Raw genomic sequence first — 26,052 nt, 5'->3', positions numbered from 1 at the left:
TTTGCAAGATGAAGAGTCCTGGAAACCGATGGGACTGGGGGCTGCCTAACACTCCGAATGGACTTCATACCACAGAATCATACACTTGACAATGGTTGCAACAGGTGCACCTCGGTGGCTCAGTCAGTTAAGCATCTGACTCTTGACTTTGGCTCAGGTCACGCTTTCGTGGTTTCATGGGTTCGAGCCCTGTATCGGGCTCTGTGCTGGCATCGGGGAGCCTGCTTGGGATTCTCTTTTTCTCCCTCTCTCTCTGCCCCCCCACCCCCGCTCATGCTCTCTCTGTCTCTCTCAAAATAAATAAACTTACAAAAATAGCTGTAATAGTAAATTTTATCTTATGTATATGTTACCGCAATGTTTCTCATTTTTATTTTTTTAACCACAGGTTTTTAAATTTTTATCTACTTATTTTAAAAAATGTTAATGTTAGGGGCGCCTGGGTGGCTCAGTCGGTTAAGCATCCGACTTCGCTCAGGTCATGATCTCACGGTTCGTGAGTTCGAGCCCCGCGTCGGGCTCTGGGCTGACGGCTCAGAGCCTGGAGCCTGTTTCCGATTCTGTGTCTCCCTCTCTCTCTGCCCCTCCCCCGTTCATGCTCTGTCTCTCTCTGTCCCAAAAATAAATAAACGTTAAAAAAAAAAATTTTTTTTTAAATGTTAATGTTTATTTATTTTTGAGAGGGAGAGACAGCGCGCAAGCAGGGGAGGGGCAGAGGGAGAGGGAGACACAGAATCCGAAGCAGGCTCCAGGCTTTGAGCTATCAGCACAGAGCCTGACACGGGGCTCGAACTCAAGAACCTCGAGATCATGACCTGAGTCCAAGTCAGATGATTAACCAACAGAGCCACCTAGGTGCCCCCAAACTTTTTTTTTTTACATCCTGTGTCTAAGACCCAAAGTAAATCAAGCCCGCGAACTAAAGGCAATTTTAATAAACTGGAAAGTAGTGCACTGGGATGCAGGCGAGACCCGGCCCTTCCTACAGAGGAGAGGCAGCAGGAAAGAGAGACAAGGAAACAGAGCTGACAAAGAAGGAAGAACAGAGAGTAAGAGGGTGTGTCAGGGGCAGCAAAGGGTTCACCGGAGGGCCGGCCTTTGGCAAAGAAAGAGCCGAAGAAGATTGAGGCAGCAGCAACCAGGACCCGGAGGGGAAGGCCGGAGGTGGGGAAGGCAATAGAAACAGACCCTGGGGTGGTGGAGGAAGCCACCAAACAGGCCCCCCGCTAACCTGCAGAGCAGGCACAGGGGGAATGGCCCTTGCTTAGGCAAAGTCGCCTCCAGCCCCCCACCCCCACCCCAGAGCACCCAGCTGACCCCATCGGGGCTTCCTCCCAGCTGATTTGTCTGTGCTCCCTGCCAGACGGTCATCATCTGTGCCTTTGTGCCCCACATCCGGGCCTGGCACACACCAAGAGCTGTGTTTGCTGAATGAGTGAATGAATGAGTGAATGAGTGAGCAAATGAATGAGTGTATGAGCGAATGAATGAGTGTATGAGTGAATGAATGAGTGAATGAATGAATGAATGAATGAGTGAATGAATGAGTGTATGAGTGAATGAATGAATGAATGAGTGTATGAATGAATGAATGAGTGTATGAGTGAATGAATGAATGAGTGAATGAATGAATGAGTGAGTGAATGAGTGTATGAATGAATGAATGAGTGAGTGAATGAATGAGTCTATGAACGAGTGAATGAATAAATAAAAGGCAAATGATTGATGACAGTGGGTTGGGAGTAATGACTGCATAAGACTATCATGGCCACTTGGGGTTATGGGGACGTCTGCACCCCCGCAGGAAAGCTCTTCTCCATCGATGCAAATTATTTATAGCTCCTCATGCACTCAGCCCCAGTGACAGCCTTAGTGATGAGGGACACAAGAGAGGACGGCGTGGCATGGAAACACTAGGAACAAAGCCTCACTGTCACCAGCCTTGTTCAGGGGGGCTCTGCTGTGGAGGGCAAGGGGGGGTGCGGTGGGGAGCCGGGCTCTAGCCTCCAGGCAGAGGCTGCCGGTTCGGACCTCCCCGTGCTTCCCGGTGGGTCTAAAAGGCACACGCGGGTCACCTGGCGTCTCCGGAAAGCGCAGGTCCTGGCGGAGGGGGGCTGGGCTGCGCCCCGGACCCCGCACGTCCAACCCAGGTGCCCTCCATACCCCTGCACCGCACTTTGAGTGGAGAGGCTCTTTGACCAAAGTGTCCCCCCTGGGCTTCTGGAGTGAGAAGTTGCCCGCCAGGGACGCCAGCTGCCTTCTCAGCAATGTTGATGTTTATGGGGCCAGGGAGACCGACTTTAAAGCGTCAGCTGCCTCGAAGTAAAGCACAGCACCCCACCCGCCACGAAGGCGGCACAGTGGCAACCGAGGGACCAGGCCTGTGCCCGGGATTTCCGCACTCACAGTGTGTTAGCCAACCACGTGTTTCAAATAACTACTTTCTAAAACTCGTGTGCTGGCCATCTCCCCTCTCCCCCACCCTTTCGGCGAACAGGAGACCCGGGGGGGAGCCAGGCGGTGGTGGGAGAGGGAGGTGCTGACCCCTGACAGGGAGGAGGCGTCCTCTGTTCAAGAGAAGGGCACAAAGGTCATCATGACGTCCCCTGCACCGACACCTAAAGGTCTCCTTTGAAATCCAGTTCCTCGTTTTGTTTTTATTTCTTTGATGTTTATTTATTTTTGAGAGAGAAAGAGAGCGAGTAGGCAGGAAGGGGCAGAGAGAGAGAGAGAGAGAGAGAGAGAGAGAGGATCCCAAGCAGCCTCCACACTGTCAGAGCAGAGCCCGACGTGGGACTCGAACTCACAAACTGTGAGATCATGACCTGAGCTGAAATTGAGAGTTGGATGCCTAACTGACTGAGCCACCCAGGTGGCCCCCAGCCCCCCGTTTTAGGAAAGGAAGTGGAGTCACCACACGAGGCTCCAAAGGACAGGCCAAGGGCCTCTCCCATCCTGACCCCCACCCCACCCCCACACCTGCCGCTTTCCCTTCCCCCTTCCTGATGCCTTTCTCAGCCAGTCCAGACACCACGGCCCAGACCCCACAACGTGTTACGATGTGGTGACCGCTGGCCGTGGCTTGAACCGTTTCCCCAAGAAACATAGACTGAGTCCCCCCTCCGTCCCCTCCCACCCCGTCCCCAGGAATGTGACCTTATTTGGAAATGGGGTCTTGGCAGGTGTGATGGAGTTCAGGCACGCCATGGGTGGGTCTTCGTCTGATGCGGCCAGGAGAGCCCACGTGGAGACAGAGGTGGACGCTGGGGCTGGGATGCACCAAGGGCTCCTGGGGACACAGAAGATGAGAGCAGCGGGGGAGGGATTCTCCGAATCTTTGGAGAGAGCTCCGCCCTGCCGACACCTTGAGTTTGGACTTGGGGCCTCCAGACAGGGACAGGATCAACGCCTGTCGTTTCAGGAGCCCGGTGTGCGGTGCTTTGTTAGGGAGGCTCTAGGAGGCCCATGCTGCCCTCCCCGAGCACGGGCTCCTCTACCCACCCCGTCCTGGCGGGGTCTTGCCCCCAGAAGCCTCCTGTCCCTGGGCCGCGCCCCTGGGTGCTGTCATTCATCCCCACGGGCCTCAGAGCCCCCCTGTGGTGCGACTCCAGTCTGCGCCTCCGGCCCAGACACTCTCCCACGCCTCAAACTTCGGGCAGATTCTTCCCCGAAAGCCCACCCCTCCTCCAATCTGGTCCTCGTTCGCCACCCAGGACAGGCTGGGCTGAGCGGTGGGTACCAAGGAGGCGGGCGCCCGTGCCCCGCTGGTGCGGCCCTCGCTCGCTCCGGGGCCTGGTGACGTGCAGAGGCATCCTCGAGTGGGGTCCAGCCACAACCAGCCCCAAGTTAGCAGAGGGGCACCCAAGGGACAGCAGGCGTATTTGGAGGACGGCACTGCCATACTTAGTGAATTCACCCAGCCACCGGGCAGGGATAGGGGCGTCACCCGTGGCCGCACCCCAAGCCCTGTGAGGTCGGCCTCCTCCGCGTCCCTGTCGCCCAGCCCCCCCCACCCCCGCAGGAAGCCTGCGTTCACACCCCCGTCTCTCAGCTGGATCAAGGTAAGATCTCCTAACGGGTAAAACCCAAGCTCATCACTGCCCTCCCGGCCTTCATGGCTCATCCCTGCCGGGCCTGCTGCCCGAGGCCCCCACGGTCTTGCCTCCCGAGTGCCCAGCGTCGCCTCCCGTCAGCCCCGCGCCAATCACAGCCTCCCAAGTAAGCCATCCACAGCCCCCCAGGCTCTCTGCCCACCTTGCCCGGCTGGCGGGCACCCTCCTGCCCTGGGGACCCTGCTCTAGGTCACTTCAGCCTGACTCCCTCGCAGACCTGGCTGGCCACTCCCCCCGGGGGGCGTCTGTCTTTCCATTCCTCGGACGGGCTTCTGGTCTAGCGGTATCACACGGGGGAGCAACTGAGTGCTTTCCTTACACAGCTTACGTTCTGGACACAGATCACACACGCACACACACGCGGTAGGTTGGCGTGACTGAAGAGCACTGTGTGGACCCAGCATTGATACTGAGAATTCCCACACACGTCTCGGGTCCAGCGCTGGCCTGTGGTCTCCAGTTTCACCCACTCAGGGGTCCGCGAGCTACACCCCAAGGCCAAATGTGGCCTGTGGCTGTTTTGTGTGGCCCCAGAGCTCAGGATGGTTTGTGCATTTTTATTTTTATTTTTTAGGGTTTATTTATTATCTTGAGAGAGACAGAACATGAGCAGAGAAGGGGCAGAGACAGAGGGAGACCGAGAACCCGAAAACAGGCTCCAGGCTCTGAGCCCTCAGCACAGAGCCCGACGTGGGGCCCGAACCCACAGACCGCGAGATCATGACCTGAGCCGGAATCTGACACATAACCGACTGAGCCCCCCCGCCGGGCGCCCTGGTTATTTTTACATTTTTAAATGGCTAAAAATTATTAATGATAGAACACTTCCTGGCAACCTTTTGCCCTTTTAAGGGTCGAATTCTTCACCCCTATGGCAGATTTTAATGTGAGAGTACTCATTCTCCTTGGAGAGAGAAAGACATTTTTCAAGTGCTTGATCTAATTCTGCTACTGGTTGGAAAGATGACATTTGGAAATACTCACAAGGAACGTTTGAGAGAACTGTTTTGACTGGAGGTCGAGACTCCACAGCAGGGCCCAGGACACTAACGGTGGTAGTTGAGGTTTATACTCCTCGCTGGATTTCAAACTCGGGCACCTCTACAAGCCTTTTGCCCGTGTGTCTGGTTGCACCTTATCAGTTTCAGGGGCGCATTAATTCATCTCCCCATGAAACAGCCAAGAACTTGCAGGGGAACCGCTGACCTCCGCCCCCATTGCTGTGGCCTTCCAGAACCATCCAGGCTCCCACAGGCACCAGCAGCCCTGTTTTGGGAGCCGTCAAATCTGGAGCCACGTCAGTGAAAGGGCTGTTTGCATTCCCAGCGTTTACCGACCTGCTGAGGTCTGTTTGCAGTTCACATCGATCCCACTTGTTTCCTAGGCTGCCTCTGCATTTCCGTTCCATTAGCAAAGAATGCAAACTCCAGATTTTAACGTTTACATCTCGGGATGAGCATCAAGACGGGATTGGACTTTGGGGCGCCAGGGTGGCTCGGTCAGTGGAGCGTCTGTCTTTGGCTCAGGTCATGATCTCACGGGTCGTGGGTTCCAGCCCCTCGTCGGGGTCTGTGCTGACAGCTCGGAGCCTGGAGCCTGCTTCGGATTCTGCGTCTCCCTCTCTCTGCCCCTCCCCTGCTTACTCTCTGTCTCTCTCTCTCTCTCTCTCTCTCAAAAATAAACATTAAAAAAAAAAAAAAAAAGACGGGATTGGGACTTAAATCACCAGAAATATACACCTTCCCTATTTCATCCAACTTTTCTTTTTATTTATGTAGTTAGTTTTTTATTTATTTATTTTGAGAGAAAGGGACACAGAGGATCCCAAGCAGACTCTGAGCTGTCAGTGTGGAGCCCACCGTGGGGCTCAAATCCACGAACCATGAGATCACGGCCTGAGCCAAAGTCAAGGGTCTGATGCTTAACCAACTGAGCCACCCAGGGGACCCCGAGTTTTCCTTTTAAACCAATATTTCTTATGAAACCTGCCTGGCAGACACACCTCAGCCAGGTGATGAAGGTGGGTCGTGTGGGTGGCACATGCCCTGAAGCATGATGGGAAGGGGACTTTACCTCTGCGGTCTTCCTCCCCAAACCCCGTAACTCCACAGACGTTCTCATGTTTTTGGGAGAAAAGCACCACCAAGTCCAATTGAGAGACAGTCTACAAAATACCTGCCCAGAGTTCCTCAAAAACGTCAAGGTCGTCAAAAACAAGGAACGTCAGGGAAACTGTCACAGCCAGGAGGGGCCTCAGGAGACAGGGTGACTCAGTGTAATGTGGGATCCTGGATCGGGTTGCTGGGCCAAATCAGGACGTGCGATGGAAACAGGAAATGCGAGTACAGACTTTGGTTAATAATAATGTATGAATATTGGTCTGTTAATTGTAACAAAATGCACTCAGACTAACGTAAGACATTAATACTGGAAGCTGGGTGTGGGGTATATGGGAACTCAGCACCATTTTCAGAATTTGTCTGTAAATCTAAAACTACAAAATGGAAAGTGTATTCAAAAAAATACCATCATTGATTTTCACAGAGCTCTTGCGTTTTCCCCACCTTTATTGCAAAATAAAGATTTCTAGAATTTTCAAAGCGCCTAAGGGGGTCGGCCGGGGAATGTGTTATGGACAAGATGCAGCACCCCCGAGATGCTTTCCAAATCAATCATCTATTTTTAGAATCCTTTTGGACCAATGGTTCCTAACCTTCCTTAAAATTCACTTCAGAATTAACCCTTTTGCTGCTGGCTTAGTCAGAAGACAGGGGCAGCGTAGGCTCACGGCAGGGAAACGGAGGCGACCGTGGAAGGGCCGCCTCGTCGCCTCGTGCAAGGTCAGGCCGGAGGGCGGGGGGGGGGTCGCCCCGCCCGCAGCAAACCTGACCCAGCTCCTGCACCCAGGCACCGCAGCCGGCAGGGGGCGCCCGGGACACTACAGGCGCGTCTGCGTCCGCAGCAAACCGGAACCCGTTCAGGCGCCCGGGGAACCGCGGCCGGCAGGGGGCGCCAGGGGCACTTGATGCATTTCCCCTTTTGTGTGCCTTGGGCTCTGCCACCAAGTCGCCTGCGTAAATATCTAGCTTGATTGGCGTTTTGTTTTTTCCGTTACTCAAGCCCAGAAAAAGGGGAAACTTACATACTTATTTTCTCTGACGACAGGGTGACACCCACACAGACCCTGATAAGGACCGCGTGTTTCCCGAGAACCAGAACGAATCCGTCTGGGTTGGAGGCACCTGCCCTGGCCCTCGCCCCTGGCCCCGGCCCAGCCCTAGCACGCGTGTGTGGAACGAACGAGCAGACGAACAACGGGAGTGGCAGGAGTGACAATTCGAGACGGCTCTGACTCCCAAACGGTGCTTTTCCACCACGGGCCTGTTTCCTTTCCCCGCCAGGAGGAGACGGCAGGAGGCAGCGTGCAGACAGGCAGGGGCCCTGGGGGGGCAGCACGGAAGCTGCCGGATGGAGAGGCAGGACCCCCCCCCCCCCCCAAAACCGCCCCGGGGTAGTTCTTTCTCTCGGCGCCTGGTGAGCAAACGTGTCTGGGGTAAAGCTGCCCGAGGAATCCTACGAAACCTATAACATCTGGGGAAACGCCACCCTGCTGACCTCAGCACTTCCTCCCGGTGAGGATGGCGTGTCAGTTTCCATCCCTCCGTGTTCAGAGTCAAGGCCATACCACAGCCTCTTTATTATGCTCTAATATTTCTAGCAGTGCCTCTGCCTGCTTCGTATTTCAGGGAAATTACACTTAGATGAGCAGTAATTTCTGGGTATAAGATCGAAGCAATTGTACTTGGGTCTCTCACTCCATACGGGGAGGTCACCTTCTGTTTCACAGTGATGGATGGATCCAGGCTTGCTATTATCTCAACCGTCTGAAGTCAGAGTATTTTAATTGACCAGCACATCTATCTAGTGACAAATGTAGGAAATGCTTCCTCCATTAGACATGAATTGATTGAAAAGGAAAAGGAGGAAAGAAAAAAAAAAAAAAAAACACGGGAGAGAGAGGCTGTAATTTTCAGTTTGTCCAAAGTCACAGAATGTGTTCTCTTCAAAAACTATTTATTTTCCCAGCAAGATAATGGTGCATCTCCTTCTGTATGAGCGTTCTTTGTTCTCACGAGGCGTCTGATGATTTGGCAAAGGAATCTGGTGATTTACTCGTCACAAAAACGCCACGTGGAAAGTCACAACCCAGGCGCGGGGGCACAATGTCCGAGACGACCGTAAGCCCCGCTCTAGCAAAGCCTTGTTCATTTTCAAAACCAGGGCAGCCAGTTTGACCCCAGCAGAGCAGTGCTGAGACGGCGTCCCACAGCTCCCGTCCCAAACGGGACTAAGTGGGAACGTAAGACGCGTCCGTTTCATTCCAAGTGTGTGCCGTTGTATTTCCTCTCTCCCTCACTTCCAGGCGATACCATTGCAGAAGAGACCCCACTTTCTGCCTGCTAACGCCGTCCTCTGGATCACATCTACCAGCCAAGGCAGAGCCACGTGCACCGATGCAGACTGCGCTCCTGCACCCCTTGTACCCCAGCCCCCACCCCCCATACCCACTCCGCCCCCAACCGGGGCTCTGGTGCGCCAGGCCCTTTGTATGCCCTTCCTGCTACACACAGGTTCCTCCAGAAGAGCAACCTGAGGGCAGGGAGATGATGAGGAGAGATCAGCGGCTCACGGCGGCGTGTGGTCCCCGGGCCCCTGAAACTTTCACGGGGTCTGTGAGGTCAAAACCGTTGTTATAAGACCAAGGCGTTACTTAGGGATCTGGCTCACAATGACATCTGTACTCCCTGCTTTGCACCGTGCGGCAGGTGGGAGTGCCAGTGCCCGAGTCCCCGCCTCCCGCGGTCACCGCGCTCTCCCCCGCACGCGCCGGGCAAAGCCGGGAGGCCAGACTCGCTGAGCGGTGGCCTCAGGGAAGCAGAAATGCCCAATCCCCTTAAATCTCGGCCGCTTTAACATTCTGTGTGACGACACGCGGCGAGCTTGCGCACGGAGGCACGTCTGCTCCAGGAAAACGCTACGCGGTGGGGCTCCAGACAGAACCAGCCACCCTTGTCATGCAGCGTCGATCGTTTGTGCTTGGAGGAGTGACCAACTGGTTATTCAGACTTGGGTATTTGGTCGGCGTTTCCTTGAAAATGAAGTGAGCCTCAAGGAAAGCGACTGACAAGTATTCACCGTCAGTGATAAAATGTGAGATTCCGGGCAAAAACTGGACTCTGGGGGAACTTGTACCCGCCCCCACGGACTTGGGCAGCTTAAAGGTTCTGATGAAATCGGCGATGGCATTAACAACCGTGATCTTTTTACCTTACACGATCATGACTGGGCCACTATTTGCAAGAGCTGCATATTTTCTGGGTCTGGGGCGCCCGGGGGGCTCAGTCGGTTGAGTGTCTGACTTCGGCTCAGGTCACGATCTCGTGGTTCGTGAGTCTGAGTCCCACACCGGGCTCTGTGCTGACAGCTCACAGCCTGGAGCCTGCTTCCGGTTCTGTCTTCCTGTCTCTCTGCCCTTCCCCTTGCTCTATCTCTCTCTCTCTTGCTCTCTCTCTCTCTCTCAAAAATAAATAAACATTTAAAAAAATTTTTTTTTTTACTTCTCAGTCTTCATACCCCATACGGTAAGGATTAGCATGAATAAACCAAAGCTTTTTGGGGGTTCTCCACAATTGTTGACAATGTGAAGGGGTCCTGAGACCAAAACGTTTGAGAATTGCTGTTATATTTAACAATCGTCTGATAAGATCAGTAAAAAGATTAAAAAAAAAAAAAAGGAATCTATTTACTGTTCCCGGGGCTCCCGTGCTGGGTGCCGGGAGCGAGCTTCAAGTGGTTACACTGTGGAGATCATCGGCCACGCTCCCATTTGGGAACGGGAACTGAGAGCCTCAGAGACTTCTGGGAGTGTCCTAACCCGTGCCGCAAGTGCCTTATCCAGCTAGTGGCAGAGCCGGGGGATGGCGTCCGGTCTGAATCCCAACCAGGTGCCGACTCCTCACCCCCTGCACTGAATGTTCAAAACCAGGCGAAACAGTCAACAGCGTTATGCATCAGCCAGCGTTTCTTTGGGGGCAGAAAGCCTTGGAAAACCCACAGGCGGCAGGCAGCCATCCAGGGCCGTGCAAGCCATCGCCGAAAGGTGCCAAACCAAAATCCTCTCCTTGACAGAAGACAACCCAAGGCCCGGAGGCCAGATGGGGATTCGGTGAACAGCCCACAGGGCGAGAGCCAGGCTCCCGACCCAGGGCTGTTCCACCCTGACAGTTTCCCCCGGAAACTTGCCTCCTCCCCAAACATGCTGCCCCTTCTGACGGGCCAAAGGCAGGAAGCGCAGAGGAGAAGCCAGCGGGGCAGCCGCAGGCTACAGGAACACCACCTCCCAGCCCCAGCCCTCTGCTGCTCTCGGAAGGAAGGCTTCTCGTCGTCAGACCCAGTTTTTCACGAGAAGCTAGAGATCTGAATTTTGAGTGCAGATGCCGGAGCTTAAACACTTGCCTTAAAGTGCAGTTCTCTGGTTCTGGTTCTCTAGACTGAGGCATTCTCTCCCTTGCAGATCTTTACCCATACGGTGTGCCTGAACACATCTAACTGTCCCAAAGGTTTGTTTATCTGGTCTTCAAAAAGAAAAAGGAAATCCACAAAGAAAGAGGATGCCTAGCTTAGGGAGATGCACGTATGGGGAGGGCAGGGCCCCTGTAGGAGGCGGCACGGGGGGAAGGTGACCCGGTAACGCCAGGGGCAGATCGTCTCGGTGTGGCCGACTGGACCGTCCCCTGTTCCGGTAACTGTGGCACTTGCTCCCGGCTGGGTCATCGGACCGGCAGACGTGACGGGCACCGCTGGGTGAGCACGCTGCTGCTGAAGCTGCGTGGAAAGGTCACCCGAGTGGTGCAGAGACCACACGTCCGCGGTGACAGAGGACGCCAGCCGTCACGAGGGGCTTGCCTCCCAGGGAGAACGGGCTCACTGATTTCGTCTCCTCGTTACGAGCGACAGCTGAGCGGCCCAGCGCGGGACGGGGCGGCGTCCCGGTCAGAACAGAGAAGCGGCCTTCGTGGCCCACTGGCCGCAGCCTGGAGCCGGCGGTTAAGGAAACAAACATCCAGCTCTCTTCCAGCCCCGAACACGCAGGGACTTACAGAAAAATGGAGGGAGTACACTGGGGGTGCGAAGATTCACGGAGGCCGGGTGGTACTCTGCGGAGGGATTGGTTAGCTCTTCGGGTTTCCTTCCCCTCACATGTGATGCCCTCAGACAGCAGTGATGGGAGACTACTTTCCACGACGAAACTCGCCTGGCTTCTGGTCTTCCACGGGGAGCGCCGTGTGAAGTGCGGCTCCAGTCTGCCCACCCGATTCCGCCTGAGAACGCGCGGATGTCTGACTTCCACCCGCCGCCGTTTTCACATCTGCTTGCCAAGCGGCCGCCGGGCCACTCGTCGGCAAATGGCACGCGCCCGGAGTGCACTGGGGCGGCTGGACCCGGTGGGTGCGCTTTAATGAAGGAGCTGGTGCCAGTGACCCGGGCAGGGCTTGATGAGACACGTACCCTTTCAAAAATGACTCCTCCTTCCAGTTCTCCGGTGGCGTAGTAGACGGGTCCTCAAAGGTCACGGTGTCTGAGAGAAATACTCGGGTCTTTCTGTTCTTAATTTACGGTCTGAACGTGGCAGTGTTGTCACAAGGGCCTCTTACTTTGCCAAAGGCATAAATGGGAGACTGTAAATGATAAAGCAACTCAGGGGAAAACGTGTATTTCCCCATGTTCCCAACTAATCGGAACGGTCCCACTGTTTGCTTCTTACATCTTCTCTGCACCATCCCTGTAGGCCACACGGGCAATGGCAGGGCGGGGGGAGGGGAGACCGTGCTTGGTGGGCTCGAGGGCCGTGGTCCCAAGCTGCTCCCGACAGCCAAGCTCACTGGGCAAAGACACAAACAAATCACAGGGAGGCCTGGAAGTGAAGGAACTCAGCCCCAGCTGCGAGAGAGAGTAAAATGCTACCGGGCACTGTCTCCAGCCCCGACATTTCTTCCACAGGGAGAATTCAGAGAGGTTTAACTTTCAAAAACACTTTTTTTTTTCACGTGGCCAACTATGTATATCTTGGAAATGTGACTTTGACAGATACGAGGTGTGTTCAGAAGAATAAGGGCCCCCAAAGATGCCTGTGTTCTCATCCCGGGAACCTGTGACTGTCCCAGAACACGGCCAGGGGGAATTCAGGTCACAGACAGACCCGAGCTGGCTGATCTTACGTGAAGAGAGCAGCCGGGCTGTCCAGAGGGGCCCCACGTGCTCACGAGGGTCTGAGAAAGCACCAGAAGGCAAGCAGCAGAGGGACACGGGCAGATGCTGGGTGGTGAGCTTTGAAAACACACGACACGGCCATCAGCCGAGGAGGCCAGAAGGCCAGGAAGCGGACTCTCCCCTGGAGCCTCCAGAAGGAGCGCAGTCAGGCTAACACTGGTCTCATAAGGCCCATTCAGGAATTCCGACCTCCAGTGACTGTGCTGTGTTTGCGGTAACTCGTTAGAGCAGCTCCGGGAGCTGGTAGACTTGTCTTACTAACACTATTACCCCTAAAGAACACGTTTTCCCCCTCTGCCTCGGTGTCCCCAGCGTTCCACGTGATTCTTCCACGCCACCCACATGCGCTTAAAGGGCTCCGACACCCAGAGCTGTGACTGCAGCGGCCACCAGAGCGGTCCCCCCTCGGCATCGCCCGCACCCCACCCACACGCCCTCCGCCAGCAGCCCGGGCGTCCCTGGGGCTCTGCCCAGTACTTTCCGGTATGAGGGAACCAGACACGGAGGCTCGGGGAGCCTGCGAGGGAAAGCAGTCGGGAGGCTGTCTGACGGGACCTTCCGTGGGGGCGGTCCCCGTGGAAGAACACGTGGCCATTTTAAATGCCCCGTCCCCTCCACGTGGTCCTTGGGAAAAGCCAGCGTGGGACACAGAGGTTGGGAAAGCAAATCACGTCCACGATGCCGCTGAGTATCCGTCTTTAAAATTTATTGACGTGCTTTCCCACAAGGATGGCAAAGAGTGGCCCGACGCGTCTGCTCGGAAAGTGACTCACTGCCACCGAGTCCCAGGGCTTCTCCTGCGGGGTCTAGAGGACGCGGTCAGCTTACAGGAACCTGATCCCGGCACCAAACTGCACACCGTCGCATATCCTAAAAAAGCAAAGGGCAGAAAGTCAACCCGTGGCTGCTCTGCCCACGCCCCCGGCATCACGAGACCACAAACGGGCACCGGCCTTCCAGAACCATCGGCGGACTGGCCCCTCTCCTGGGGGCCCCACCCCCCAGCCCTGCGGCTTCCTCCTCTGCTGGCTTAAGAACCAGCCTTTGGAGGACAAACAGATGGTTAAGATGAGCAGGCACAGATCCCTCCTTCGTGCCCTTCATGTCCTCCAGTCCTGCCCCAAGAGGCAAAAAGCAAAGAAGGACCTAGAAGAGAAATGTTTACAGTAAGAAAACCCCTGAGGGAAAAACAACAGCTTTGGGTTTATTTCTAAGGCTGCCGGGCAAGCAGCGAGTTGTGAGAGGCTGGCTATGCGGAGCAGAGCGGTGACAAGAGAGGTGGCCCGCCTGGAAGCCACAGAGGTGGCTGGGGAAGGCGGGCACAAACACAGCCCTCATTGGGGTCGGGGAGGCCAGGGGGAGGCAGAGCGGGGAGGCTGGCGGAGGGAGACGGTGCAGGAGAAATGAGGGGGATGGGAAGCCGGCGGAATTTGGGCCGCCCGGGCTCTAGAAGGATTCCGGGGGCCGCCAACGGCCGCGGCAGCATCCCAGCCCCACAGGGAGAACCTGCTCCTGACCCAGGAGAAGGACGGGTGCAAAGGAGTCGCCCTGGCGACAATGCTGACGACAGGCTGACACTCCACAGGTTTTATTCCGTGGGTTTTACTCCACGGGCGGCCGGCAGACCGCGGGGCCCATTTTCAGATAAGCGACAGGATGCGCGAGGCCCCAGTCGCAGCAGGAGGAGAGCGGGACCCCGTGCCCAGAGACAAGGGCACCTGCGGGCCGCGCTGCCTGAGCCCAGAGGGCCCGAGCCATGGGGCCTCCTGTCTGCGCAAAGGCAGGGTCGCGGCCCGGCCACACCCGGGGGAGGAGACCCGGCACCCGTGCGGCGGACCCCAAGCTGGCGCAGGGCTGGTCGTGGTGCGGAGGGCAGAGCCGAGCCGGCCCGCGGCACTGCCCACCTGGAGGCCGTGCCCAGGGGCTGGACCCCCGCTGCGGGCCTGGCCCGGGGACGTCAACGCCAGGAAGCGGAATCTTCGAGGAAAAACAGTTTTCTGAGCCCAAATGGCCGCTGACAAGTGCATTCGCGGGACACGGCGTTTTCGCAAGCTGCGGACAATTCCCAGAAGATGGGCAACGAGGGTGGCTCCTCTGTTCTGAGGAAAAGTTGGCATTTTTATCGTCGTAACACCTGTGCCCTTGCCCAGCCTCGGGGTTTATGGCGTGTGAAAACCAGCAGGAAGTTTCTCTTCTTCAACCTGCGAGTGAGGGAACAGGACACCCAGCCCGTGAGAGGCTCGAGGCGGGCCCGTCGCCATCGCTGGGGCCCCTGCGGCACCCCTGCTCGCGGGCCAACTGCATTCGCAGGGGTGCTCCAGCCAGAAGGGACGGGGGCCCCTGTGGTCTACGGTAAACCGCACCGATGTCCTTAGAAACGCGAAGATCTACAGCCCCAACCAGGGCTGCGTTTATGAGTTAGTTCTGCTCGAACCTAAGTGATCTGTTTTGTATTTTACACCCTGGGGTCCATGAAAGCCGTCCCTGCCTGCACTCACTCCTCAGACAGACGCCTGAAAATAAGCTACAAGTCCGTCGAGCCCCGGCTTTCGGGCACAAGCAAAGGCTCGTTCACTCGAACCGCGTTTGGAGCCCGTCCTGGCACAACAGAGAAAACCTCCCCCCACGAACACAACAGCGTCGCAGGGTTACAAGAGGCCACACGTACCTTCCCGTCGCATGTCCACCTCAGAAGGAGGTCCTCCAAATCTCCCCAGGGCCCCTTCCCACCCCGGGGTTGCGAACGGGCCTGGCCGCGTGCCCTCCAGTGCCACCGTAGACGACGACCCTGCCTGCACCCTGCCCGCCTCCAACTCAGCACCGTGAGGGCCGCCACGGGGTCTCAATGAAGGTCACGCCGGGGGACAGGCACAGACCCCAGGGACACGGGAACACCAGGTGCCAGCCGAGACACGGGGAAGGTGGTGGCGAACCAGGCACATGAGGGCCGGAACTCGAAGCCCTCGCGTGTGCGCCCAAAGTGAAACGGAGAGAGAGGATGTGAGACTAGAGCGACCGGGCCCAAGGGCTGCCCGAACCTCCCTCCCGCGCCTACACGAGGACAGTCCTGGTGCCCCTGGCACTTTGCGCTTGCACACCTGGGCTCGGGCTGCTCTGAGGTCTGGAGCGCCCTCCCCTGCGAGTCCCCAGCTGTCTGTGTCAGAAAGCTTCATCCCGGAAACCACCTCCCCCAGGAAGCCCTCGGACACCCTCCCCAGGTGGGAGGAGCCTCTTCCTCCTCTTCCTCCTCCTCGCGGTGCATGTCTGTCTCAGGAGCCCCCCCATGTTCATCCCCAAGTCTCTGGGGGCCGCACTCAGGGAGACCGGAGCCACAGAACACAGGTAGGTCTCAGACAAGTGTGCCTGTCACCGTGTCCCCCCCCCCCCCCCCCCCCCGGTATGAAACGCAGCCAACATTTCTAAGCCGTTTCCGTTTGTGTAAAGGCCTGAAATGCTAATTATAGAGTCTGCGTGAAGAGTGGGGGGAAACCTACAGGTGATTCACACACACACACACACACACGCCATCCCTGTCCTGAGACTGCCTAACTTCAGAAACGAAGATTAAACTGTGATGATATCACTCAAGCTTCACAAAACGCCCAGCTGGATAAAACGTCACAACAAAGCCACACGTGGGGTAAAAGCGGGTCCCACGTCCCCGGGTGCCAGGCTGAGCCTGCGTAGGGGACACTGCAGCACCTGCTGCGACCACCACAATCGGGGGCCACAGAGCAGAGCCACGATCGGGGGCCACAGAGCAGAGCCACGATCGGGGGCCACAGAGCAGAGCCGGGCGGGGACGGCGGTTTCCTCATGTTTGGGTCTTTAAATACCATATGCACAGCATGCCTCTTCCTCCCAGAAGAAACCACACTTGATATTTGTGTCTGAAACAGATTTTCCGACTCAGAGAGAGGCAAAGCTGAAAGGTGAGCGGAAACATTCTCGGTGAAGATTCTGTGAGTGGAGGAAAGCCTGGGGGCGGCTCCAGAGCCGGGTTACGGATCCTGGGAGCACAGCGACATCCAGTGGCCTTGAACGGCAGCGGGAGGGCTGAGCTGAAGGACAGGAGGCCCCAGGCACTGGTCCCAAGTCGCGAGGAGGCCGGGGTGAGACAAGGCAGGGCCCGCCAAGAGGCCACACATCTCCTGCCATCTCAAAACTGGCCGAGAGAGGAGCAGTCAGTTCTTGGCGGCCGATGGTCACTTGGTTACACAGATGGTGTAGCTACAGCTCAAAGCCCACGTGCACTTCTTTCTAATACAAAGCAGTTAGAATGTATGCACTTACATAATTCACACTAACATCAGCACAATTAACACACACTGAGTGTCATGGAAACAAGCTATATAATCTCTGAAATGAGAAACTACAGAATTTGAGTTTGAATAAGGAGATCTTCCAAGAAGAGGAGTGAGGAAGAGGTGATTTTTCTCCTTCCATGATTAGTACACGAGGTGCAGAGGGGCGCCTGGGTGGTTCAGTCGGTTAAGCGTCCAACTTCGGTTCAGGTCATCATCTCACGGTTCGTGGGTTCGAGCCCGGCATTGGGCTCTGTGCTGACAGGTCAGAGGCTGGAGCCTGCTTTGGATCCTGTCTCCCTCTCTCTCCGCCCCTCCCCTGCTTGCGCGCTCTCTCTCTCTCTCTCTCTCAAAAATAAATAAACATTAAAAAAAAATACTCGAGGTGCAGAAAAGCCAGTGTGGGGATGAGACCACACCTGGTCTCTCAGAGGACTGGGGGGGTGGGGGGCAGTCCATGCTCACGTGGTTTTGGTGCAGAGGAAAAGACACAAGTTCTGGCCCCCGCTTCTGCCGCGGACCCACTGCTGGCCCCGCCGAGGCTGGCCGTCCTCACCTGTCAGCAGGGCTAACACCCTCCTCTGCACAGAGCTGTCGAGAGGCTTCTATAACAAAACCAGGGGCTTCGCGCGGCATCTCGTGCAAGGTAAGCGTTCAATAAACACGAATGATCGCCTTCCCTCCGCAAACGTTCTCGTGGCTCTCGGAAGACACAGAGTGGGTCTCCCTCGGCGCGGCCGGTCCGCAAGCAACAGCCACACCAAGAGAGCGCGTCAGGGATGCAGTGTCAGGGCCACCCCAGACAGAGGCACATGACACTTTGAGAAGCGCGGGCTCAGGGGGCCTTAGCACCCACATCTGACCTCATCCTGGTGTTGGCGTGGCCTCGACACCTGCACGGCTGGTGCTCCCAGTTAGCGCCTGGTGGTTAAGCCAGGGAGACCCACATTCGTACCTGTGGTGGGAAGAAGGCTTTGCAGAAAGCAGCCTGTAAGACTAGGCTCATTTACCCGAGACTGTAAGGGTATGGAAGCTGCTAGAAAGTTACCGAACGTGAAAACCTTGCTCTAGGAGAAAAATTCCCGTTTTCACATTTCATTATCTCTGAAATCGGGAAACCAAATCCCATCCACAGCACCTCAGACACGGCCAGGGGGCGGCCAGTGCGTAGGCGGAAGGAAGAGGTCTCTGAAGGGAACACGCTTTGCTTCCTGCGTGCAAAGGGCCACAGCGAGTCCACGAGGCCCAACGTGAGCGATAACCAGCATTTACTCACAGCACGCTGAGCACTGCTCCAAGTGCCTCCCGCACATTCATTCATCCGGGCAAGGTCACCAGCGCCCATTCTCTGGGCAGGAAAACTGAGACCAGAGAGGCTAAGTCCCTCACCCTGGGTCACACAGCCACAGAACCACCGAGCCTGGACAGCGGGGCTCCCGCACAAACACGGGGTGGAGGTGAGTCATCTGGGCGGCTGCTGTCTGCGGGGGGCACCGGAAGGAAGGGTGCTAACGTCACTGGGAGCCAGGGCGGCCCTGCAGCCAGAATCACCTCCCTGTTAGAGCCTGAGGAGCAGATAACCGCATGGGACCCGGACAACAGATCCTGAACTGCACCTAACAGCTAGTGCTTTCTTTTTTTATGTTTTTTTCTTTTTTTTAATTTATTTTGAGAGCATGTGAACGGGGGAGGGGCAGAGACAGAGGGAGAGGAGAGAATCCCAAGCAGGCTCCGTACTGTCAGCACAGAGCCCGATGCGGGGCTCGATCTCACGAACCAGAAGATTGAGACCTGAGCTGAGGTCAAAACTCGGGACGCTCAAACCAGCTGAGCGGCCCAGGCGCCCTGAGAAGGAGTCCTTTCTCAAAACCTGGCGACGTGGCTACCCTCTAGAAAGCACCACCACCGACCACGTCGAAGTAGAAGACAGTGGGAGGAAAGCCAGTAGTCTTTCCTTAAGTCAGGACAATCTCCAACATCACGCTTGAGACTCGGGCTATGACTCAGACAGCACCGCCACTCGGTGGCCACGTAAGTGCAGAAGGAACACAGAGAAGAGAAAAACACAGCCTACGACACTGAAGTATCAACATGAAAATGACAAGAGACAGTATAAACACCGTTACGGGCAGAATGTTTATGTCCCCCCCAAGTTCCTATGTTAAAGCCCCAACCGTGAGATGGTATCTGGAGGGAAGGTCTCTGGGGGGTAACTGGGTTTAGATGAGGTAATGAAGGAGGGGTCCCCACAGTGGGATTAGTGTCTGTATAAGAAGAGGCCTCACAGGGCTGGTGTGCTCTCTCTGCCATGTGAGGACACAGAAAGAAGACGTCCGTCTACTGGCCAGGAAGAGGGCTCTCACTGGGAACGGAAGTGGCCAGTACCCTGCTCTTGGGCTTCCCAGCCTCCAGAAGCGCAAGATGTAAGTGTCTGCTGTTTAAGCCCTACCGTCTGTGACATTCCGTCGAAGCAGCCTGATGTAACGCAGACCAGGACGATACTTCTGGCCTTCTTACAACGTATATGGTGGATACCATATAAACCAAGAAATGGAATTGATCTGTGTAACCATAAATGACCTCAGGCCACATGCAACCACGTAATATTGAACAAATCTTGCTTAGTAAGGGGGCTGGTGGAGAAAGGCCAAGATGGCGGGTTGCTCTGCTCCCAAGAGAAGGCTCTGGAGAACGAGTCCCCTGTGGCCAGGAGCAAAGCCTTGTCCATTCCAGTGCTGAGTTCCTGGCCTGCAAAGTCACGCACCAGAAATACCTCATTCCATTTTTAACAAGCAGGATCGATAATGCCTCCTCAACTCCTCCAGCCAGACCCGGACCCACGGAGGAGCCCTCATCATTTGGTAACAGGGAGTGCAAACAGGGTGAGGAGGGGGATGGGAACACGTCACATTTTTCCTCCAGACTGGATGGAGGAAAACACCACGGAGAAAAATATTTTTTCATTCTTTTTTTTTTTTTTTAATTTTTTTAAAGTTTATTTATTTTTGAGAGACAGAAAAAGAGAGCGAGCATGAGCAGGGGACAGCAGAGAGAGAGAGAGAAAGAGACACAGAATCTGAAACAGGCTCCAGGCTCCGAGCTGTCAGCACACGGCCCGACGCGGGGCTCGAACTCATGGACCGCGAGATCATGACCTGAGCCGAAGTCAGACGCCCAACCGACTGAGCCCCCAGGCGCCCCTATTTTCATTGTTTTGCTAGCTATTCAGCAATTTTCTACTAAAAATCTTGACTCTTAAAGGCCACGGACAAAATGATTAACCAGGTGCAAACCAAAACAAGATGACTAGCCGGTACAACAACGTAACCGAGGGGAAGAACTGTGAGCACTTACCTGTCCCCCTTCTGCACGCCCATGGGGACACAATAATTAAGTTCCAGCCGGGCGATGTTGCCGAGCCTGAGGACGATCCCGGCACCGTAGGACCAGCGGATGCACTCAGCCAGCTTACGAATGTGAGCCTTGGGGCCCTCCCCTGGAAAGAGGAAAGAGGAAAGAGGATGTGACCTCACGTGAGCTGTCCTCAGACAGGCCCTGGCTCTCTTCCCTGCCATGTGGCCTAGCTATTCAAGGAGAACACATGAAGTGGGTCTAGGACTGAAATCAAGAGAGGGCTTGGGAGCATACTTCCTCTCACTGCCCCGGAAGCAGTTCTCCGGGCCCAGCACATACTGTCCCCTCGGCCTGAAAGGGCATTTCCCCAGCCCGCGACCAGCAGCACACCTCCTGCTCCACGCCTCCGTCTGAGGGCCTTGTCTTCCAGGAAGCTCTCCAGACACCTCTTCACAGCCCCCTAACCGGATGCGCTGGCCCTCAGTCTCCTCCGCCCCGAGCCCCGTGAGGAGGAAGCAAACCCAGCTCAGCTCTGTGGCCGTAATGACCAGCACAGAGCAGGTGCTCCAGAAATGTCTGCTGAGTGAATGTGTAAACAGATTTTTGCAGGACAGCATGTGATGACGATTTGTCACCTGTGTTCCATTCACCAATTTTATTCTCAGCACCACGTCAGGCGTCGTAAGGAGTTTTTGTAAGGCGAGGCCGTCTCTAAACGTAAAGACTATGAAATCTAACACAGAGGCCATGCGCACCGTGCTTTAAACACAAAGTCCACGATGCCGCGGCGGTCTGCGAGCCCCCCAGGCCTTACCGTAGTTGAGATTGCAGAGATTCCCCGCGTTGAGGAAGAAGTGTGTTCGGAAGAGTTCTCCGAAGCCGCCCTGGCCTGGTCGGAAAGGCAAGGGGGTGTACAGGTGCAGGCCGCCGGCCCAGTACGCTTCTCCGCCCAGGTAGTCTCCTAGTCAAGGAACAGGTGCAGAGAAAACAAAGGCTCACGCGTGCAGAATCACATTGAAGCCCCGCAAGCTGTACAAGCGAGGGGTGTGTGTGTGTGTGTGTGTGTGTGTGTGTGTGTGGGTGTGTGCAGTATGTGTGGGTGCAGGCCACACACTGCGCAAGTTCGCCAAGTCCCCGTGCTGGCCACCTCACTTTGTTTCTTTTATTTTCCTCTTTTTAAAGTTTATTTCTTTACTTTGAGAGAGTGAGTGCACTCGAGAGCGGGGGAGGGGCAGAGAGGGAGGGAGAGGGAGGGAGAGGGAGGGAGAGTGGGAATCCCAAGCAGCCTCCCTGCCGGCACCTGTCGGTGCAGAGCCTGACGCGGGGCTTGATCCCACAAACCGTGAGACCACGTCCCGAGCCGAAATCAGGAGTCGGGACGCTCAACTCACTGAGCCATCCAGGGGCTCCATGCTGGCCTCACCTGGTGCATTTCTTTCTCGCCTGGTTTATTTTATAAGCTTGGACTGGAAGAACGATGCTAGTGTCGTTTAGAAAAGGATGACATGAGAAATGTATCCTATCTGTAGAGTACGTGGGGTGAGGCGAGAGAGCTCATGGAAATCGCCTTTTCCACGACTGCTAGGTTACCGGATCGCGGCCGCCCGGCAAAGGAAGTGGATTCCTCTGCCACAAGTTCGAGAGCACAACACGGGCCAGCACGCAGGACGGGGTCTGCGGTGTCGGGAACGGCCGTCCGTGCTCGTCATCAGAAGGCCCAGCACGCCCACGGCCCGCGGCATGGGGAAGCAGCGGGCCCGGCTCCACATGCGCAGGGCAGGGGCCCATGGCTGACGGTTCGTAGCCGCCTACGGTTTGCTTGCTTCTTTTTGACCGAGGTTACTTTGGCCAAAATTGAAGGCTATCCACTGACACATAAATGTATTATTTCTAAAAAATGCTCCCATCCAGTCCTTTTTAACTATAAATGACCATGATGTTAAAGCAACAAGAAAACAAAAATAACCCTGAATGTTTATACTTTGTTGCAAGACACTATTTGTAGAGCGTCTTGCTCAGTACTCTTTAATACAAAATGACGGAATCATGAAAAAGAAAACTGTGGTGTCTCCAAGATTAACCTCAAGGAACAACCTGCTTGTTCATCCAAAGACCAGCCGTCTCCTCAGTCCCTGTTCTAGGACCGACCTTCCAGAGGGAAAAAAATGACCAGTAACAGGAGGTCAGCTGTGTTTGTTCGCCAGTTCCCAGTAACTGCCCACCTTTTAAACAACCTATTTTATTCTGGTCATGAAAGTAATACACTCATTGCAGAAAATCTGGTAAGTCTAGGGAAATACCTTTTCTTTTTTCTAATGCGTATTTATTTTTGAGAGAACGTAAGCAGGGGAGGGGCAGAGAGGGGGGGACAGAGGATAGAAGCGGACTCTGCCCTGACTGGCAAGCTGACAGCAGTGAGCCCGACGTGGGGCTCGAACTCACAAACCGCAAGATCACGACCTGAGCCGAAGTCGGACGCTCAACCGACTGAGCCACCCGGGTGCCCCTGTCTTTTCATCTCTACTATTAAAACACTCAATCAGCTAACATGCTGGTGTCTTTCACCCAGTGAAGTGTGATGAATCCTTCAGAAAATGAAATGTGAGTCATCACACACATACACGTATAGTTTAGTCCTGCTTTTAAAAAGCTGGTTTCATAGTTGGAAACGTGATTTCAATGCCTGAATAATCACTTGTGTACCACACTTGTCTACTGTCATACTGGTGTCTAACTTCTGGACACAGGTGGACACTAACCCGTGGAGTCCCCTGCACGCACATTTAAACCCTTGTCTCGCAGTATAGTATGCACACAGCAAAGTACGCACGTCCTAAGCACACACCTCGGTCAGTTTCCCCACGGGGAACACGCCCAGACTGAGAAACAGGCGTGCGCAGCCCTCAGAAGGCTCCGCTCTCCTTGCTGACCACTCGCCTGCTGTCCGAGGCACAGATCACTCCAGCCTGTCTCTAGACTTTACGTGGATTGAATCCCATCTGACGCCTCCCCTGGGCCTGGCTTTGCTGTTGTTGATTTTGCACATTTCTGAGGCTCATCCCTGCGTATTCGGCCAGGGGCTCTTGCTCACTCGGCCTCCTCGCTGGGTCGTAGTCCACAGGGTGAAGATACCGCTATTGCTCGCCCACTCCAGGGTCGACGGGCATTTGGTTTCTAGTTCTCAGTCCGGAGCTGTTATTAACAGTCCTCGCACATTTTAGGCTCTTGATACGGACTATGAAATATCAAACTACTTTCACTAAAAGTTATACAATTTACGTTCCTGCCCATAGACTCTTCCCAAGGGCCTAGCTGATTGGGAACCATGTGGACTGTCATTGTGTTTTAATTTTCAGGCACATGATAAACTCCTAAACTTCCATAGAGTCACTATATAATACTTCCTTGTAATGAAAAGGATAACACTACCCCTGATGTGTTACTTCTCTTTAAAAAAAAATGACACATTAAATAACTACTCTAAAAACAAGTGACAAGAAATGTATGCTTTGTCCAAAAATTTATGCACAGCGCAGCCATTATTTGTCACACTACAGAACGGAGACAACAAAGATACTGAAAGAACAGTTCAGAAAATCAGGGCCCAAGACTTTGTAACGGAATAGCACACATCCGTTTAAAGGATGTTTTCCATGTTTTTAGTAACGTGCGGAAATACCTCGGATAGAGTGTCAATGTCGGAGAGGGTTCTAGAAAACAGGAATTCTCACACGCTGCGGCACAAGTATGGCTGAAACAGGCTTTCCAGAGAGCAACGCAAAGCTTTAAAACATTCAAAATCCTTGACCTAGCAATTCCACACCTACAACTTCACATCACAGAGTAAAACTTAGACAGGAGCACAGAGACTCAGCTTATTCACGGATACACTGTTTCCTGATCGTGCGGAAAAAGAAGGCCTGAGTGTCCAACGCTTGGGATGTGGTCCGGGCAGATGAGAGTATGGCAACACGATGAGATGCGCGGCCGTGAAAACCGACCAGGGTTTTGTCTCCCCGACCCACCGCTCGCGGGAGTGCAAAGGCCGTGCCATCTTGGAAGACGGTCTGGCAATCTCGTACGAAGGCAACACACTTTTCTCCTCCAACCCAGCAACCGCTTGAACTGCTATTTCCCCAGGTCAGTCGACAGCTGTGGTTTTATGTCCAGACAAAACCTGCCCGCGAACGGAGACGGCGCAGACACGCGAGGAACGCCGCTCGGCAGAAGGGCACGAGCAAACGCGCCGTAAGAGACCTGGAGGAACTCGGGGAGGCCGGTGTGAAAGGGGCGCGTACTGCAGGATTCCAACTACGCGAGCCTCTGGAAAAGGCCGAACCGTGGAGACAGGAGGCGGCTCGGGGGTTGTCAGGCATGGGGCGGGGGAGGGTGGAACCCTGGAGGGCGCCGTAACCGTGGCTGCGTGCCAGAACCCACGGAACGCCACAGCACACAGCGGGAGCCCGAATGCGGACGGGGGATTTAGTGAGAATGCGTCAGTACTGCCTTACGACGGCAACTCGACCTCGGGGTTGTGAGTTCAAGCCCCACGTTGGACGCGGAGATGACTTGAAAACTAACGCGAGACGCCGGTCATCGAGGACGCTAGGGGACGGACGTGGAAACTCTCTGTGCTTTCTGCCCAACTTTTCTGTGAACCTCAAACTGTTCCCCAAAACAAAATCTACTCATTTAGAAAAGTTACGGTATGTTTAGTAAGACGAACAAAAAAAGACGAAGGTTATTAAAAACGACGCAGTCCTCGTTCCCGTAAAACTCTTCCTCGTACGCGCTCCTGAGGGCGGTGGGGGGAGCAGGTTGGAACGCGGCGGGCGGACGGACCAGAACACCGGCGCGAAGGGGTGCTTGTGCAGACGACGAACGCTCACGCGTATCATCGCTGGGGAGCGGGACCACGCGTCGGCGCGGAGCGTTTTTTCCTTAGATTTTCTCATTTTTCCGCAGTTCCCTCAACAATTACCTGCCTGTGCCTGCCGTGGGATATGCGCCGTGTTAGGTGTGAATTGCGCCGTGGGGAAACAGGAGCGTGTGATGCTGTGGGAACCGGAACAGAGCTGACCCCTGAACGACACGCTGCGGGCCGCGCAGGTGCGCTTACACACAAATGTTCGCTGGGTACAGTTTTGTAAAAGTGTTTCCTCCTCCTCACGATTTCCTTCACAGCCCTCTCTTTTCTGCAGCTTCCTTTAGTGTGAGGATAGAGTACATGAGACACACGACCTACAGAGTAAGTGACGACTGACTGTTACCAGTGAGGCCTCCGGTAGGCCATTCGTCGTGGAGTCTTCGGGAAGTCCAAAATTATGCTCAGATCACCTGCGTGGGGGAGGGGGGTGGCCCGCTTCGTTCAAGGGTCTGGCACGCACGCTTTCAAAAATGCGACGTGACCCTAATTTCGGCGCAGCGGTACCGTGAGCAGAGACTGACCTTCGCTCTGTGGCCCCACGCTGTGCATGCTGAACCCACGCACACTGGTCGGTCCTCCGAGGTAAAACCTAGAGCAGAATGGCAGATGTCACGAGGGGCGCCTGGGTGGCGCAGTCGGTTAAGCGTCCGACTTCAGCCGGGTCACGATCTCGCGGTCCGTGAGTTCGAGCCCCGCATCAGGCTCTGGGCTGATGGCTCGGAGCCTGGAGCCTGCTTCTGATTCTGTGTCTCCCTCTCTCTCTGACCCTCCCCCGTTCATGCTCTGTCTCTCTCTGTCTCAAAAATAAATAAACGTTAAAATAAAAAATTAAAAAAAAAAAAAAAAAAAAAAGAATGGCAGATGGCACAAGAAAGTCACCAGGGGAAAACCTACAAGCTACAATGAAATGCAGAAAACACTCGAGTGAGGCTCATGTCTGCTACTGGATTATCAGCGACACTGTCACATGGCAAAACTTTAAAGGACTGGGAAGACACACAGGAGTACTGGGGCATTTCATAAA

General features: G+C 55.1%; 1 protein-coding gene and 2 long non-coding RNA genes across 3 annotated transcripts in view; 2 read left to right on the top strand and 1 right to left on the bottom strand.

Annotated features, from left to right (window-relative positions):
- The first annotated feature begins 7,260 nt into the window (after positions 1–7,260).
- Positions 7,261–8,674, top strand: LOC125170402 (uncharacterized). The gene is made up of 2 exons (XR_007154015.1): positions 7,261–7,474; positions 8,536–8,674. It is a non-coding gene; the product is annotated as an uncharacterized LOC125170402 (long non-coding RNA).
- A 4,454-nt stretch (positions 8,675–13,128) lies between these two features.
- Positions 13,129–26,052, bottom strand: part of SAMM50 (SAMM50 sorting and assembly machinery component) — a 34,182-nt gene continuing 21,258 nt past the window's right edge. The window contains exons 12-15 of the mRNA XM_047866162.1: positions 25,550–25,617; positions 20,916–21,062; positions 20,102–20,243; positions 13,129–13,313 (exon numbers count right to left, since the gene is read on the bottom strand). Of these exons, the coding sequence (XP_047722118.1) occupies positions 13,268–13,313; positions 20,102–20,243; positions 20,916–21,062; positions 25,550–25,617 (403 nt within the window). The 3' untranslated portion in view covers positions 13,129–13,267. The remainder of the gene's footprint in view (positions 13,314–20,101; positions 20,244–20,915; positions 21,063–25,549; positions 25,618–26,052) is intronic.
- On the top strand, positions 15,692–25,414 carry LOC125170051 (uncharacterized). Its single transcript, XR_007153875.1, has 4 exons — positions 15,692–15,785; positions 21,687–21,897; positions 25,067–25,210; positions 25,303–25,414. It is a non-coding gene; the product is annotated as an uncharacterized LOC125170051 (long non-coding RNA).

This window comes from Prionailurus viverrinus, chromosome B4 (assembly GCF_022837055.1).
Source record: "Prionailurus viverrinus isolate Anna chromosome B4, UM_Priviv_1.0, whole genome shotgun sequence".
In the NCBI taxonomy this organism is placed as follows: Eukaryota; Metazoa; Chordata; class Mammalia; order Carnivora; family Felidae; genus Prionailurus; species Prionailurus viverrinus.
Note: the sequence above shows the minus strand (reverse complement) of the source record. Positions and strands in the feature narration are given on the sequence as shown.